At 41.1% G+C, this 16,233-nt stretch overlaps 1 protein-coding gene across 1 annotated transcript in view; it reads right to left on the bottom strand.

Moving 5' to 3' along the window:
- LOC136867195 (hemolymph lipopolysaccharide-binding protein) overlaps positions 1-9,998 on the bottom strand; it is a 32,189-nt gene extending 22,191 nt beyond the window's left edge. Inside the window, exons 1-2 of the mRNA XM_067144318.2 lie at positions 9,848-9,998; positions 5,478-5,607 (exon numbers count right to left, since the gene is read on the bottom strand). Coding sequence (XP_067000419.2) covers positions 5,478-5,607; positions 9,848-9,994 — 277 coding nt within the window. The 5' untranslated portion in view covers positions 9,995-9,998. The remainder of the gene's footprint in view (positions 1-5,477; positions 5,608-9,847) is intronic.
- Between the last annotated feature and the right edge of the window lie 6,235 nt (positions 9,999-16,233).

Raw genomic sequence — 16,233 nt, forward strand, 5'->3', positions numbered from 1 at the left:
CCACCACATACGACTGCCTACAGTTGTGTACAGGGGATTGCGGGTGAAGACTGACGTTACTTGGGACATTTTATTTACAAAGATGAATTCATTATGGAATAAATAAACAATAAAATTGTTTACAAATCACTACTTAACAAACAAATAATACATAATCAAATATCATCTGCATCATCATGACATTCCAAGTGTCCAAGAAATGACTTTATTCTAACACAGTCTGGCATTGGACCATTGTTCATGGCAAGATGGTGAAAATCTAACACAAAATGTGAATAACAAAACACAAGACAGCAATGTGCGCATCTTATAAACGAAAAATTGGTACAAACATTTCCGGCACACTTTGTATCAGTCAAATCATGAAAATTCGTTTGTGAGACAGTATGAAATTGTGGTGTATTGTCAATACTGGAATACCCACCTGCTTTCCAAGCATATTTTAGCATTGGTACAAAACAATCAGCTTGTAATTGGTTATGCGCTAGTATTTGACTAGATATAATGAAACGTCTCTTTTTGGGTTGTAATTTTGACTGGCCGTGTAAATTCCTTGCCCGGCAAATGTTTTCCATTCGACGGACTAAACATTTTAGTTGTCGGAAAAGTCCAAGATCACACGGCTGGCAAAGATCGTAGTTCCTTTCTGTACGTATTCAATTTGTACAGGTTTGTTCGTCAGGGATTCAAGTTGTGCATTTTTGCCCTGGCCACTGAATGAATCTATGAGAAGAAGATTTCTTCCGTCTCCCTGTAATTGCGGATGGAAAACGTTTTGAAACCAGTCACGTACATGCCCTTTCCCCATTTTTCCGGAAGATGAACAATCAATTACGACATATTTAAAGGCATCCATGTAGGCTTTGATACTTTCTTGTACTCTACGTCCAAACTTTCCATTAATTTCTTGGAAAACGACCAAGAACAAATGTCCCATTTCTCCGGCTTTAGAAATGTGATATTGCACTGTGTGGGAGTGCGTAAAACTATTTCGGCAAACAAGCGTAGCAAGAACGTCTTTCACACCACGAAGATCATAACTTCTCTGTGTTACCATTTCGTACTCAAATCGGGACTGGTCCGAATTCCAGATATTGCCATCCGGGATCTCTTTCTTTTCTTGCAATTCATTAATGAATGTTACAAACTTTTTAGCCACTTTGTGTCGTACTTCTTCGTCTGTTTTAAACGTTTTACTGACTAGTTTGTCTACTTTTCGGAACCGAATTTTCAAACGCCTTTTAAGGTTTGTCAAGTATGACTCGCTTTGGAGAGAGTGTTTGGGGCAAAACAACTCTCTACCCTCACCAATTCAACGCTCATTGTCCGATTTTTTGACATATAAATAACGCATCCTTGTCCGGCTCCATGGCTAAATGGTTAGCGTTCTGACCTTTGGTCATAGGGGTCCCGGGTTCGATTAGCGGCATGGTTGGGAATTTTAACCATCATTGGTTAATTTCTCCGGCACGGGGGCTGGGTGTATGTGTCGTCTTCATCATCATTTCATCCTCATCACGACGCGCAGGTCGCCTACGGGAGTCAAATCAAAAGACCTGCACATGGCTAGCCGAACATGTCTACGGACACTCCCGGCACTAAAAGCCATACGCCATTCCAACGCATCCTGGCCTTGGTGAACTCTTCTTTCACATAAGCTCGAAGCATCGCACATTTCCTGATTTCTCCATTGTGTTCAACGTGGTTGACGATTCCATAAATTTGTCTCCGAGTCTTCTTATACTTCCGTACGGCGTTCATAGGCCCTCGTTCCTTTTTTTTTTTTTTACATGTCCAACAATGATACGGAATCATAATCTTCCACTGACCTACAGAGTCTTCCTCGGCCATCACAAGACTTGTTATCTGCGTTAAACTCATCTCCGTGTTTGCGTTTTTTCGGTGTTGTTGTCCCCTCCTCAACGCCATCTTCGTCTTCTGAATCAACGAAAACGGCTTCTTCCTCCTGAATAAATTCGCATTTACCCTCCAAAATTGCATGAAACGTTATATTTATTTGAGTATACATGATTTGCTCTTCATCAGAAAGCCCTGTAGCTTCCTGAATATTAACACCGTAGGCATTAATAAGAGCTGCAATAATGTTGCAAGCAGCCATAACAAAGTAAAGAATCCAATGCGATCTTCTGTATGTGGAATAGCCATCAGTCGTGGAGAACTTGACCGAATAGAATAGGACTCGCCGTCTCATATACACAACTGCTGGCAGCCGTATGTGGTAGGGGACAGAGGAGAACCGAAGGAGTGGAGAGGGAAGGCGAGGCAGGGCAGCCGCTGGCCGTGAGCGCTGACATGTGCCAGCATGTACTGTACAATTCAGGGCGCTCACCGCCAACTTTGAGCCCTCAAATGCCCCCTTAAAAAAGACCAGCGAAAAATTAGACTTCCACTACCTGCTTCAGCTTAAAAAGACCTTTACGAATATGTAAAAATCAAATCGAAATTTGCCGTCCGACTTCGTACCGTTCCCTCGTAAGTGGCCTAACATCGAAGGTCATCGGCCCTAACGTAAGTTTAGAATGGATACATGAATACTTTCGAAAATCGCCGACAACCCTCATCCTAAAGACAGCAGAGATGTAAGCTGTCCTAAGAAAAGATACCCATGTGAATTTGGAATAGTCTCATAGCCAAATTCTCGGATGATGATGATGATGATGATTGTGATGATGATGATGATGATGATGATGATGCTCTTTTTTGCTATTTGCTTTACGTCGCACCGACACAGATAGGTCTTATGGTGACGATGGGATAGGAAAGGCCTAGAAATGGGAAGGAAGCAGCCGTGGCCTTAATTAAGGTACAGCCCCAGCATTTGCCTGGTGTGAAAATGGGAAACCACGGAAAAACCATCTTCAGGGCTGCCGACAGTGGGGCTTGAACCCACTATCTCCCGATTACTGGATACTGGCCGCACTTAAGCGACTGCAGCTACCGAGCTCGGTGATGATGATGATTATGATGATGATGATGATGATGATGATGATGATGATGATGATGATGACTGTGATTGTAGGCTCTGTCCATCCAAGGTAATAAAAGTGTGCTTGGATCAGCAGAAGGACATGGATTTGATTCCCCATCAGAAGCTCTCAAAATTTCAAAGACCAGATTTCCACTTCTGGAGGGGGATATGCCACTGAGGCCTGTTCAGTCTTTACTAAAAGTGATTAACACCTTAATTCCCTCCGTCAAAGTCAGCTTGGCATAGAAATAACTACTCTGCCCTATTAAGTGCCGTAGTTGCGAATAGTACCTTTACGGTACGTTTGCTGAGGTCTTACGTCCATGTTAGAGTTACAGATAATCTGTCTCCATGGTTAATGTTAAGACTAGAGGTGGGGACGGAGCGAGTAATACCGATGAGTAATCCGGTTGTAGCGGTAGAGCGCAGCACCGATCCCCTCCGCTTACAACTGTAAGTACTCGCGGAGGACCAGAGCATAGTGTAGCGCACGACAAGTGTTTAACAAGGGCAGACCACGACGTTGAGATCACGGATCATCTTCAAATTTTGTAAACTTTTAGTAGTCTATTAGGACAAGATAATGTGCAAATAGTAAGGCGTACTATTAAAGCGTTTTCAAGAAAATAGCAAGAGAATTTTCGCGTCGAATGTGTACCGGTGCGTTGCAGTCAGGAGCACGAGGTGGCGGTGGTCTAGTGGTTAGCGTTCAAGCTCCGTAATCGCTGGATCACTGGATCGAGCCTCGCTTTTCACTTTTTGTTTTTCAACACTGGTCATATTCTTTCATATATATTGCAGGTCAGAGCGTCCAGGTGCAAAGCAGTTCCGGGTACCTTACTCGATTTCACTGTCAGGTATGAGGGATTTCACAAATCGCGACAGGCATACCTTTTCAGGAATACTTTATGCATTGGGCCGTTTACTTGTTGATAATTATAAATGATATATTTGTTTTGTAGTCCACCTCTGTCGTGGAGTGGTTCGTGTGATTGGCTGCCACCCCCAGATGCCCGGGTTTGATTCCCGGCTCTGCCACGAAATTTGAAAAGTGGTACAAGGGCAGGAACGGGGTCCACTCAGCCCCGGGAGGTCACCTGAGTAGATGGGGGTTCGATTCCCTCCTCAGCCATCCTCGAAGTGGTTTTCCGTAGATTCCCATTTATTTCTCCTCCGGGTAAATGCCGGGATGTAGGCCCCTACCTAATGTAAGGCCACGGCCACTTCCTTCCCTCTTCCTTGCCTATCCCTTCCAATCTTCCCATCTCTCCACAAGGCTCCTGTTCAGCATAGCAGGTGAGGTCACCTGGGCGAGGTACTGGTCATCCTACCCAGTTGTATACTCGACCCAAACTCTCGCGCTCCAGGACACCGCCCTTGAGGCGGTAGAGGTGGGATTCCTCGCTGAGTCCGAGGGAAAAACCGACCCTGGAGGGTAAACAGATAAAGAAAGAAAGAAATAAAGAAAGAAAAATATTTTTTGTAATGATAAACATTAGTAAAGAGCCAAATAACATTGGAAATCCAATAACGTTGATGCAAATATACCTTTTTTTCAGTATATTACCTTTGAATTGTAATGTATATGAAAGAATTTGACCAGTGTTGAAAAACAAAACAACACGCGGGACTCGATCCAGCGAGCCAGCGCTTACGGAGCTGGAACGCTAACCACTCGACCACCACCCCGTTTCACGCAATGCTCGCAACGCACCGGTACATATTCGACGCGAAAACTTATCTTCAGATTTTCTCGAGAACGCCTTAGTAGTACACCTTACTACTTGCACATTATCTTGTCCTAATGGACTACTAAATGTGTACAAAGTTTGAAGATACTCCGTGATCCGAACGTCGTGGCCACCCCTTGTAAGAGTATTATGCCTGTATTCAGTCTGTGTTTCTTAATTTCCGTCTATATTTCCTCCGCTTGATATGGTTTGTAGATAATACAAAGCATAGTAGATAATAATTGTGGCATTAGTTTGATATTTAATCCCATTTTGAGATGGTATTCATGTTTTAGAAAATTTAAGGAATTGCATAAATTTTTACAGAAATTTGTACCACAAATGCCACGAAAACCGTCTGATGCATGGCATTTCTTTGAAATTACTGGTGATAAAAATAAGCAAAATGCAAATTTTGCGGCCGCATTTACTTGACGGGTGGTGGCGTATCAAATTTGTGGGATTATATCAAGAGGCATCACAAGGATGAAATGCGCAGGGCGGCTTCTCCAGCAGAAAGCAACATTGCTGTATTCAGCAAAATGGTTATGTTGTGAGAAAAGGGCATTGAATTTACGTTGCCATACCAATAACGTATTTAAACGTGCCGCCACATTACATTCACTCGGTAGTTTACTCGGTACTACCGGGTAATGACGTCACAACAACTGCTCCGCTCCGCTCCGCTCCGTCCCCACCACTAGTTAAGACTGATACAGTGCATTGAATGTTTCAGAACTGTTCTAACATTGTCTTACCTGAAGCTTCTGCTATTGTTTTGAGTTCCTCAGTGCCGTCGCACCAGACAGTACCGTGCTCGACATCCACTGTCACCTGTTCTTGATTATTGCTGGACGAGCCGTATTCCACACTGTGGCCAATAGAAACCTATGAACACAAATATTTACATACTGTACAGAATGATTCAACGCTTCTTCTGCCAGTGTCACGATCAATGTAGAAGCAACTTTGTCCGTTTGTAGATCGTGCTACAATTGAATTTATAGTAGCTAACGTTTCACTGGTAATAGCACCCGAAATTTTACAGGGTCCACTCACTCGGAACTCACAAGGAAGCCCTTCCATCTGTAAGTCTCCGATCTGATTGAGATTTGACACAACGACTTCAGTAGGAATGTTTTATTCAGCCATATCTGAATTAGATGCCCAGTGGCATATTTAACACCCGTTTTGGGGAGTCAATTTTGCTTATTTAAGCACCGCATAGACAGGAAAGAGCAGCGGGAAGCAGGCCGAGGTGGGGCTGCCAGCCAGTTCATGAGTCATGCTCTCACTCTTTCTCTCTCTAACACACATATTATTTCCCCACCTCTACTCGCTTCCCGCCGCTCACTCCTGTCCACGCGATCCTTAAGTGAGCAATCGTTTGATACCTCAAAACAGGTGCTAAATATACGAATGCGCTTCTACTTTTGATGTGACTGAATAAAGCATATCTACTGTACTCGGTGTGCCAAATCTCAATCAGATCGGAGACTTAGGTACAGTTGTAAGGGTCTCCTTGTAAGTTGAGAATTGAAGATACTGTTGTGCACTCCCGATATACAGGGTGGCCGTCTTAATTCTTTCACCTCAAATATCCTAGATCCTAGGCACGCATGAATAAAGTACATGCACTATCATTTTCAAACCTATCAGTTAACGACCAAGATTATCAGAGTTTGATCTTCTATGTTTCACCTCGAACAATTCGACGTAGGGAACTAACCTGACAACCCAAGAGGGCCAACGGCTTCGGGCAGATAAGCTCTCTTGGGAGGAGTAGCTCAATAGTGCAGCGCCGGTTGCTAGTCGGAATACCGAGCGAGTTGGCCATGCGGTTAGGGGCTCGCGGCTGTGAGCTTGCACCCGGAAGATAGTGGGTTCGAATGCCACTGTCGGCAGCCCTGAAGATGGTTTTCCGTGTTTTCATATTTTCACATCAGGCAAATGCTTGGGCTTTATCTTAATTAAGGCCACGGCCGTTTCCTTCCAACTCCTAGGACTTTCCTATCCCATCATCGCCATAAGACCTATCTGTGTCGGTGTGACGTAAAGCCACTAGCAAAAAAAAGGCTAGTCGGAGTACTGGCCAAAGATCGATCAGCATGTCTCCTAGCCCTGTCAAGTGTTAAAGATAAAATGGAAAAAGAGAGAGGGAATAATAAACCACCGCCATTTTCTCATGTAATGTGTAAGTGCGCGATTCTTCTACTATGTATTACAAGGCAACGTATTAGCAACCAAGTGTAGTCTTCGATGTTCCATCTCAAATAATTCGAGAAATCATTAAAGAAAGGCCAAGGTAAACAGCTGATACGGAATCTGTCACCTGGACGATTGATTGATTGATTGATTGATTGATTGATTGATTGATTGATTGATTGATTGATTGATTGATTGATTGATTGATTGATTGATTGATTGATTGATTGATTGATTGATTGATTGATTGATTGATTGATTGATTGATTGATTGATTGATTGATTGATTGATTGATTGATTGATTGATTGATTGATTGATTGATTGATTGATTGATTGATTGATTGATTGTAATATGCATGTGAAAAATGACTACGTCCGTCGACATAGGTACGGATGCAAGTGATATTACCTGGGGAAGAATGTAAAGGTGCTAAATATCATGTAAATGTAGGGAATACAAAATTGGAATAAGTGCATACTATTAAGTTCACAGGATGTACTCTATATTCTGCCTTGTTTGTACTATAGGAGATGAAACTGAACAAATGTGAGCCTAACCTAACATACTGAGCTACGTGCCTGATGCTTATCATTCGAGTCCCGTTGGTGGAAACATGTTCACCATCAGAATGTTGGGCATCAGGGTTGTTGGTGGTATACAATTTCTAATCACTAGATTATGCTCCAAAAACTGGGTGCAATTCCAAATATCTCCACAGTGTTGATATGGAATGAGGACATATGACGCTGTTGGAGATAATTCATCCGTCGTATGCAGATGTTAAGCCTTAAGCAGACCCCTTGATGTTATTCGACAGAAGTAGGCTATGTGCCGATACAGGGTTTCACCCTCTCCCTATGGGGGAAGTACAACAGATATAATTGGTTACTTTTCATGGTCATGCAGTGGCACCCCCGATACAAGCAAAGTACAGTGAGCTCACAGTTGGGATCCACAGTATCTGTAAGACAGAACTGAGTTTCATCACGCAGTTAACCTTCAATTGGTCTTAAAAATTAAGTTCCCAGAAGGAAACTGTAACTTTATTTCATTGATTGTGAATGTATGTTTCTTCAGTCGGTCCGTTTACAGGCGTGAGTGAAATCTCTTTCATAAGCTGAACAATGTTATTGATGGAAGTAGCATCGATTGGGGGGGGGGAGGTATAGTTAAAATATATTGGTCGAAAATAATGAAGGTCCTTATTCATGCATGGACACTCATACAATTAAATTATGTTGATATTCATATTGCAGTACCGGTACATTACAAAATCTTGCAATAAAATACACAAGAAGAACAATATGATCAAGGACAACAGTTTTAAAGCGAATGGTATATTTATATTATAATCTAAAATCCAACTTTCGATACTTCTTAGAAAATGAATTCAAGAGATCTGCTGGTTTTACAATTATTATGTCTCTGTGAATGTTCGAAAAAAGCCAACACTTTCACTCGTTTATTGTCAGTTTCTGTTCAGCTTTTTGTAAAACTTACATTGGGGGGGGGGGGCTTTGTAACAGCCAGTAAATCTCCCTTGGCTACGGCTTTGCGTTGAAGCGAAAAAAATAATTCTGGTATATAGATTGACACAGTAGTAGGAAGGCACTAGCAGTGAGGAGAAGAACACTGAATTCGGAATGAACTGTATGGCAGTGAATATCAACCAGCTCCGCCAGAGGATGAGGTTAGTAGAAACGGACAGTTTACTTCAATATGGAGTGTAAATACAACATCATCCTCAGTATTTCATTATTGAGGGTGTAGAACTAGACGGAAAACCACAGTGTTGGTTAGAATTAGATGGCGGTGTGTTCATTCATAGACGTTTGCAGACAGAATACTGAAGGGTACAAATTTCTGTAAGGTTGTCGGAAACAACGTTAGAGGGTTGGTCATACAAATAAATAATTTGAAAAAAAGATCGATATCTCGCGCCATTGTCATTTTATCAGCTGTTGAAGTTAGCCAGTCCGATCGATTCGCCAGCCTCGTATCGGTCGATTTACTTGCATGTAATAGAACTCCTCTGGCACAAAATACTACCTCCTTGATGTGCCTGAAAATCGTAGAATTAGTTAGTGGCCGTAAAAACATTATTATTATTATTATTATTATTATTATTATTATTATTATTAATGAACTACATAATTTAAACTCGTTCTGCAAGCATTATAGATTAATCTTTTTATTGACAAAGTGAAGCCGAAGATTCCATATCGTCGTATACCTCGTATGTCAGAATGCCCTTCGTATCCATTATTTTCCTTAACACTGGCCACACCTCCCAGCTACATACGGATATGTAGTCCATCAAAACCATGTTCGTTGTGTTCATTTACCTATGATAAGGTGTAAAGAAAAATTAACCTGAAAAAGTACGTCACGCAAACACACATTCCTGCAGTATGGTACAGTAAAGTTCATTTTCCTTCTCACTTACATAGGAAAATGACACAACGAACATTGTTCTGATGGTCTGCATATACATATGTGGCTGGGAGGCGTGACCAGTCTTATTTAAAATAATGGATAGCAAGAGCATTGTGACACACGAGGTTTTGTTTCCTCAACGAAGATATGATTATCTACTCCTGGTCGGTCATGTTTTTTATCGGGGAAATATTTAACCGATCATTATATGTATCAGGAAGGGTACGTATAATACATTTAAATGGAAGTTATCTCAAATATTGAACTAATCAGGTGGTTTATTGATAGATCCTATATATAAGTTACTACTGTAAACATTTCCCAGTCATCTTAGAAATTGAATAAATCTAAGCAGACAAGGTGTTAAAAGCTTCCATTCAATCATTGTTGCCTAGCATTTTTCATTACAAATATCTCAATACATATGAATTCTGTAGTATACAGAGCTACAAGTTACTAGAAGATAGCAAATGTAATGTTTTACCGCAACAAGACGATGCCCTGTTGCATTCCGACGACTGCTCACACTGAAGTGAAAATTAGCAGAATCATTTAACTTGCACTTCATGTTAGTCTGCACGTGGACAGTAGCCAGCGCAAGTACGAAGAACAGGGGAAGGAATGTCTCCATGTCTTATCTGAAAAGAAAATATCTGAGTTGCTTACCAAGTGACATAGTGTTTTCTACATTAGGTGTTTATAATGATACAGTGATTTAACTATACTCCATAAATTACAGTATGACTCTAACTTAGCATTTTGTTTTCTTAACATTATGGGTGTGTTGGGATGCCAGTTCCCAGTTAACATTCAGTCTTTACTTTACTGAAACTACCTTCAGTTTTATAACGCCATTGTCTCTTTTCTAAGGCAGACTAATTTGCACATGTAAAATGAATTTTGTTCAGCATTTTTATGTCTAATAATAATAATAATAATGGTATTGTTTTGTCCCAGTAACTACTCCTTTGACGGTTGTCGGTGCCGGAGTTTTGTACCGCAGGAGTTCTTTTACGTGCCAGTAAATCTACGGACACGCGTCTGACGTATTTGAGCACCTTCAGTTACCACCGGACTGAGCCAGGATCAAAACTGCCAAGTTGGGGTCAGAAGGCCAGCATCTCAACCGTCTGAGCCACTCAGCCCGGCTTATTGTTATGTCTGTCATAGCGTGTAATTCTATACAATTGTGCTCTACTCTCATTTGTACATTTGCGAGGACTATTTTTGGCAGGAGATTTTAATTTGATCAGTGGATCACAAGTTGACCGGGCGAGTTGGCCGTGCAGTTAGGGGCGCACAGCTGCGAGCTTGCATGCGGGAGATGGCCGGTTCGAACCCCACTGTCGTCAACCCTGAAAATACTTTCCCGTGTTTTCCCCCATTTTCTCACCAGGAAAATGCTGGGGCTGTATCTTAATATCGAGACCACGGCCGCTTCCTTCCCATTCCTAGCCCTTTCCTATCCCATCGTCGCCATAAGACCTAATTGTGTCGGTACGACGTAAAACAAATTGTAAAAAAAGCATCACAGGTTGTTTCTCCAAAGTAATGTCTTTCTTTGTGTGTGTTACAGTGTATATCACTTGTCCTATATCTGTCATGTATTATTGTATATGGCTCCTTGGAGCCCAAAGCCAAAAATAAATTAAAAGAACTTACCATATTAAGGCGGGGTTTGGTGTGTGGAGGAGGGGAGGGGTCTCTACTAAAGTATTAGTCCAGAAATGCCCCAAAATCTTAGAACGAGATTTTGGTGTAGATATTCCAAGCAGCAAGGCGCTACAGCCTCTTGACAAAGTTCGTTCTGTTCACTGCTGTAATAGTAATGCATACATGTATTGGGTTGCCATATAATGAATTATGTATCTTCTGCACACCTGCCCTATTCTGAATTATGTAAAACCATGATTATTACTGTACCGGTTGGTACACCTCTACGACGCACTTTTGAATTTTCCGCCTTTAAGTACTCCCCTACAGCACAAACTCTGAACTTTAAAAACTGAATTATCTCAACAGTTTCTGAGAAGATGTCACTGTGTTAATTTCGAACTGCTTTTGTTTACTAATTATCAAGAAGTGTGGACATTCTCTGATAGATGTCTCTACAAAAACTATGACCATACACCCTGGTGCGAAGTGGTAGAACTTTTTGAAGAAATTGTGTATTCATAAGTTTGTTCCTTACTAAATTTCGTTCTTTCATTTGTGGGTTGGCAATATAAATATTTTTTTCGGCCAGTTTTGAAGTTAGCCAATCAATAACTTCTGTCATTAATTTTCAGCCAATTGCGTCGTTCTTCTCCAATTTTGATGTGTAACTGTAAGCTACCCAATAAACGACTGTGGGTGTGTCTTAATTATTCATGAAAGGTCTCGAATCTTCCCCGAGAGTATAAAAACTGCTGATTTTCCTGGCTCTCGGCCACTTCAGCAACATCTAGCTTAGTGTATGGAAGTATAGCAGGGTTCGGGAAGCGCCTCTTTCATTCGGCAGCAGCTCTTCAACAAGGTAATGGCCACTTAACATCTTCATTTCTTGCTAGCTCAGCAGTTTAACCCTCGGGGAAGGTCCGAAACCTTTTCAATGTAACTTACTGTCTAAAAATGTAACTTAGTGCCGGCTTACGTAAAAGTTTCTTACTACTTTAACTGTAAATCGGGGATTGAGAGTGCTTTTCCCTCTCGGGCTCCCCTTCATTTTTGATTTGAGGTGACTACGTTTTCATAACCGATTTTCTACTCTTAATGTCTTAAAGTTTTCTCATACGAGTCACCTCCCTAGTTTAGGAATACCCCCTGTGTCATCGGCCTAGTGACCCTTAGGTTTTATAAGGTTTCATGTAGGAGAGCAAGCAACGCCTCCATTCATCTTGGTGTTTTGGGCCATTTAATTAATCTATTATTTTTCTTTTAAGGCCCTGTAGGCTGGGTACGAGATACCCCTGTTTAATTCTTGTAAGTTGTGCCTCGATGGCAAGTTATTGTAAAGTATAGTATTGCCTTTAATAGGCTTGAGAGATTGAGAGCAGGTCAGCTCTTTCTGGTGTTTTGAAAGGTGCCTCTAGGAGGCTTGACATTACTAGGTGGGAGCAAGTGCTCCACGTAATTAGGGATTTTCTGCCCTTTGGTAATTTGTGGTTGTGAGCTGCGAGCTCAGGAATTATAAAAACTTGGGGCTCGTAGCCCAGATCTTGTAATGATCCCCTAAAACTTGTGCTTCCGTGCTCTAGTTTATAAATTATACCTTGTACCTGATTTTGGCTTGTTGTTGATTTGTTACTTATTGAAATTTGTAAGTCTATATGAAAATTGTAAAGTTCTGAAAATATAACCTTTATAGAAATTTTTATTCATCTTTCGGACTTGTAGTTAGACCCATTCCAGCCCGCACCTTCTTTCACCTCTGCTATTTCACGGGTAACACCGTAACAATTACTATAATAAGAAATATGATAATAATCATCAAGAAAACTACATATATACGAGCGGGACGGAAGAAAAACCAATCTGGAAGTCTTAAGGGAAGTTAAAGAAGAGAGAAGATTTTTGAAGGAAATGGAAAACAGGAAATTAAAATTTATTGGACATGTCTTCAGACACAATACTTTCATCACTAACATACTGAAGAGAAGGTGTTGGGAAAGAAAGGGAGAGGAAGACCTAGGATGAAGTATTTGGACGACATCAAGAAGAGGTTAGGTTGTGACAGTTACATGGAACTGAAACGAACAGCCAATGAAAGAAGAGAGTGGTTGCATCGACAAGGCATTAGCCTTTAAAATATTGATTGATGAAAACTAGTCATTTATTAAGGAACAGCGATAAATAGAACCAAAAATAACATTCTGCTAACTGAGCGAAATCGCTACACAATTTTCATTAATTAGCTGTGAACTTGCACTCGAGAAAGAATGAGTTCGAACCCCTTTGTTGGCAGCCGTGAATATGGTTTCCATAGTTTCCCATTCTCACACCAGGCAAATGCTGGTGCTGTGCCTTAATTAAGGCAACGGTTGCCTCCTTCCCGTTCGTAGCCCTTTCCTGTCTCATCGTCACCATAAAGGCTATCTTGTCGATGAGACTTAAAACCAGTGATGGGTTGCGACTGGAATCGCGAAGAGTCGATTCCATATGCCTAAGGAATCGTGTACCATAGTCCGAAATCGATCCGAAGAACTAGTAGCACCATCTGTGATGCAGATACGTTAACACGTGCAGCACGACTGTGTTCTGTAATGTGAGTTCGTTTCGGTTTATAAACAGGTCACTTTACAAGCCATGCCTGCTCTCAATGTACTGTCATGGAGTTATACATTCTAATGCGATTGTAATTTGATCAGAAAATATGATTCTCTGTTTGAAAGTAATCAAATTGTATGGATTGTAAACAAATCAAAACTTGTATGGGTATTATGGCATAATATAACACTACTATTTCAACAAATTCCAATTGTACTAAGGAGAGAACGTTAACTAATGTTAAGCTGTGATGAAAATAAAAATAGTAATTCTGATGGTTTATCATAATAATATTTAGCAGTACTATGAAAGTTCTTCGTTTTCTACCACTTTTCCCACATCAGTGGGGTCGCGGGTGAGAACTGTATCGCACATGTTGATTTGGCCCTGTTTTACAACCGGATGACCTTCCTGATGCCAACCCTGTATGGAGGGATGTAATCACTATTGCGTGTTCCTGGGTTGGTTGGTAGTGTGGTGTGTTACCTAAATGTGAAAAAGAAAATGTTGAGAAAAACACCCAGTCATCGGGCCAAAAGAACTAACCAGAGGCGATTAAAATCCCCCAGCCGACCCGGAATCGAACTCGGGACCCTCTTAACCGAAGGCCTCAACGCTAACCACCCAGCCAATGAGTCGGAGAGTAGCACGAAATGTTCGTTGCAAATTAAATGTAACGGAAGAGAGGTATGCTACGAAATAAGTTGTGTACTTATTAAAAATGTGACTTAATTCCACAGACTTTATACGTTTATACTAGCGATATTTGAAAACCACATGAGAAAAATATAGTATAAGCATAAATAACAATATCGATTGCTGCACCCAGTCTCGAAATGTGTAATGTGATATCCAGACCACCAGGATAAATTGTTATTTCATTATTATGTGGCATAATTCATTCGTGACAACTATTAGGACATTTCACTGTATACAAAAGAAATAGCAAATATTGCACTTTGGAATTTGCCCCACTTAAATACGGAAGACTCACGAGTGCACCCAGCACACTCTGGTGACGTCATCGGGAATCGATTCCTCGCATGCGTAGGAGCCGATTCTCGCGATTCCAGGCGTCATTCGCGCACATTACTACTTAAAACTTAATTATAGCAAAAATTTTGAAAATTGAAATTATCTTCTAACAAGAGCTGCGCATTGGAAGCTGATACGTTTTTTCCTTACGTCGTATCTATACCAAACGTATTTTTGAAATTTGATTCGCAGAAAGAAAGAAAAAGACACATGAGTGATGAGAAAAATAACGAAATACGCAAGCTTTGAGTTCAAGTTATCATCTGCTTCGAGCTTTTCAGATATTTGAAATGTACGTAGGCGTATCTCTTGGTCACAAAGTAAATCACAGCAAACCAATACTTAAGAATATGAGAAGTAACAATGTCCATAAGCAGTGAATTTTTATGACTGAGAAATCGTAATTGCATTTGAACATATGCGTAGATTGACACTGGAGCGTTACGTGGTCAGCGTTATGCCATCCCCAGTTTCAGTTGCCACTTAGTGTCTTTTATCTAGTCCGATCCGATCAACTCTCATGTTGCCTTCCGTACGACATGGATATAACACTAAACAGATCGTTGCCATACACATTTCAGTGCCCTAAAGCTCACCAGCAAGCAGCGTCCAGGAATAAGTTTTTGAGAAATCTCTCGTGCAGCGAGGGGCAATAACTTCATGCATTATGAATCACAACTCAAGCGTCATGCTTCTTTTTGCTGCAGAATTACTGTAGTCAACAACAGATCTACCCATGCAATGAAAACGGACAGTGCCTAAAATTCAACAAGCTATGCCGAGTTGCTTTTTTATCGATGGAATTGTACCCATTTCCGTCACATGCATATTTATTCGTAGGCAGCCACATTCAGGGATGTAAGTATTTCCTCAGTGGGATATGTAGTGCTGGTGAAAAAAAAAAAAGTATTGAAGTGTACACGTCTTCATATGTGGCTCCACCATTCTGAACGTTGAAGGGTGATGCGTCAGAGACTGTATGTTCATCTTCCCCGATGACATAACACGAAGAATGAGTCATACGTAGTCCTTATCTTCTTCTCTTAAAGTCAATAACTCTTGACAAATAATGGAATATAACCTAAACACCATGTGCCAAGGTTAAATTCAAGTAAAGGCACCCTGACATTTGTCAAAGACAACTACCCTCTCAAACCGTACTTTTCATGAGAGCTGGAGAGCAATGGAAGATGTTAGAGTACAAACGAATATATGCCTTGTCATCTTTAATATCAAACTGCTAATATCAATCAATCTATTTTGCTAGTTGTTTTACGTCGCACAGACACAGATAGGTCTTATGGCGACGTTGGGACAGGAAAGGGCTAGGAGTGGGAAGGAAGCGGCCGTGGCCTTAATTAAGGTACAGCTCCAGCATTTGCCTGGTGTGAAAATGGGAAACCACGGAAAACCATTTTCAGGGCTGCCAACAGTGGGGTTCGAACCTACTATCTCCCGAATACTGGATAATGGCCGCACTTAAGCGACTGCAGCTATCGAGCTCGGTATATCAATCAATCAGTTGACACTGATTTGTATTTAGCGTTGTCGCCCAGGTGGCAAATTCCCTATCAGTTGTTTACCTATCTC

The sequence above is a fragment of the Anabrus simplex genome, chromosome 3, assembly GCF_040414725.1.
Source record: "Anabrus simplex isolate iqAnaSimp1 chromosome 3, ASM4041472v1, whole genome shotgun sequence".
Classification (NCBI taxonomy): domain Eukaryota; kingdom Metazoa; phylum Arthropoda; class Insecta; order Orthoptera; family Tettigoniidae; genus Anabrus; species Anabrus simplex.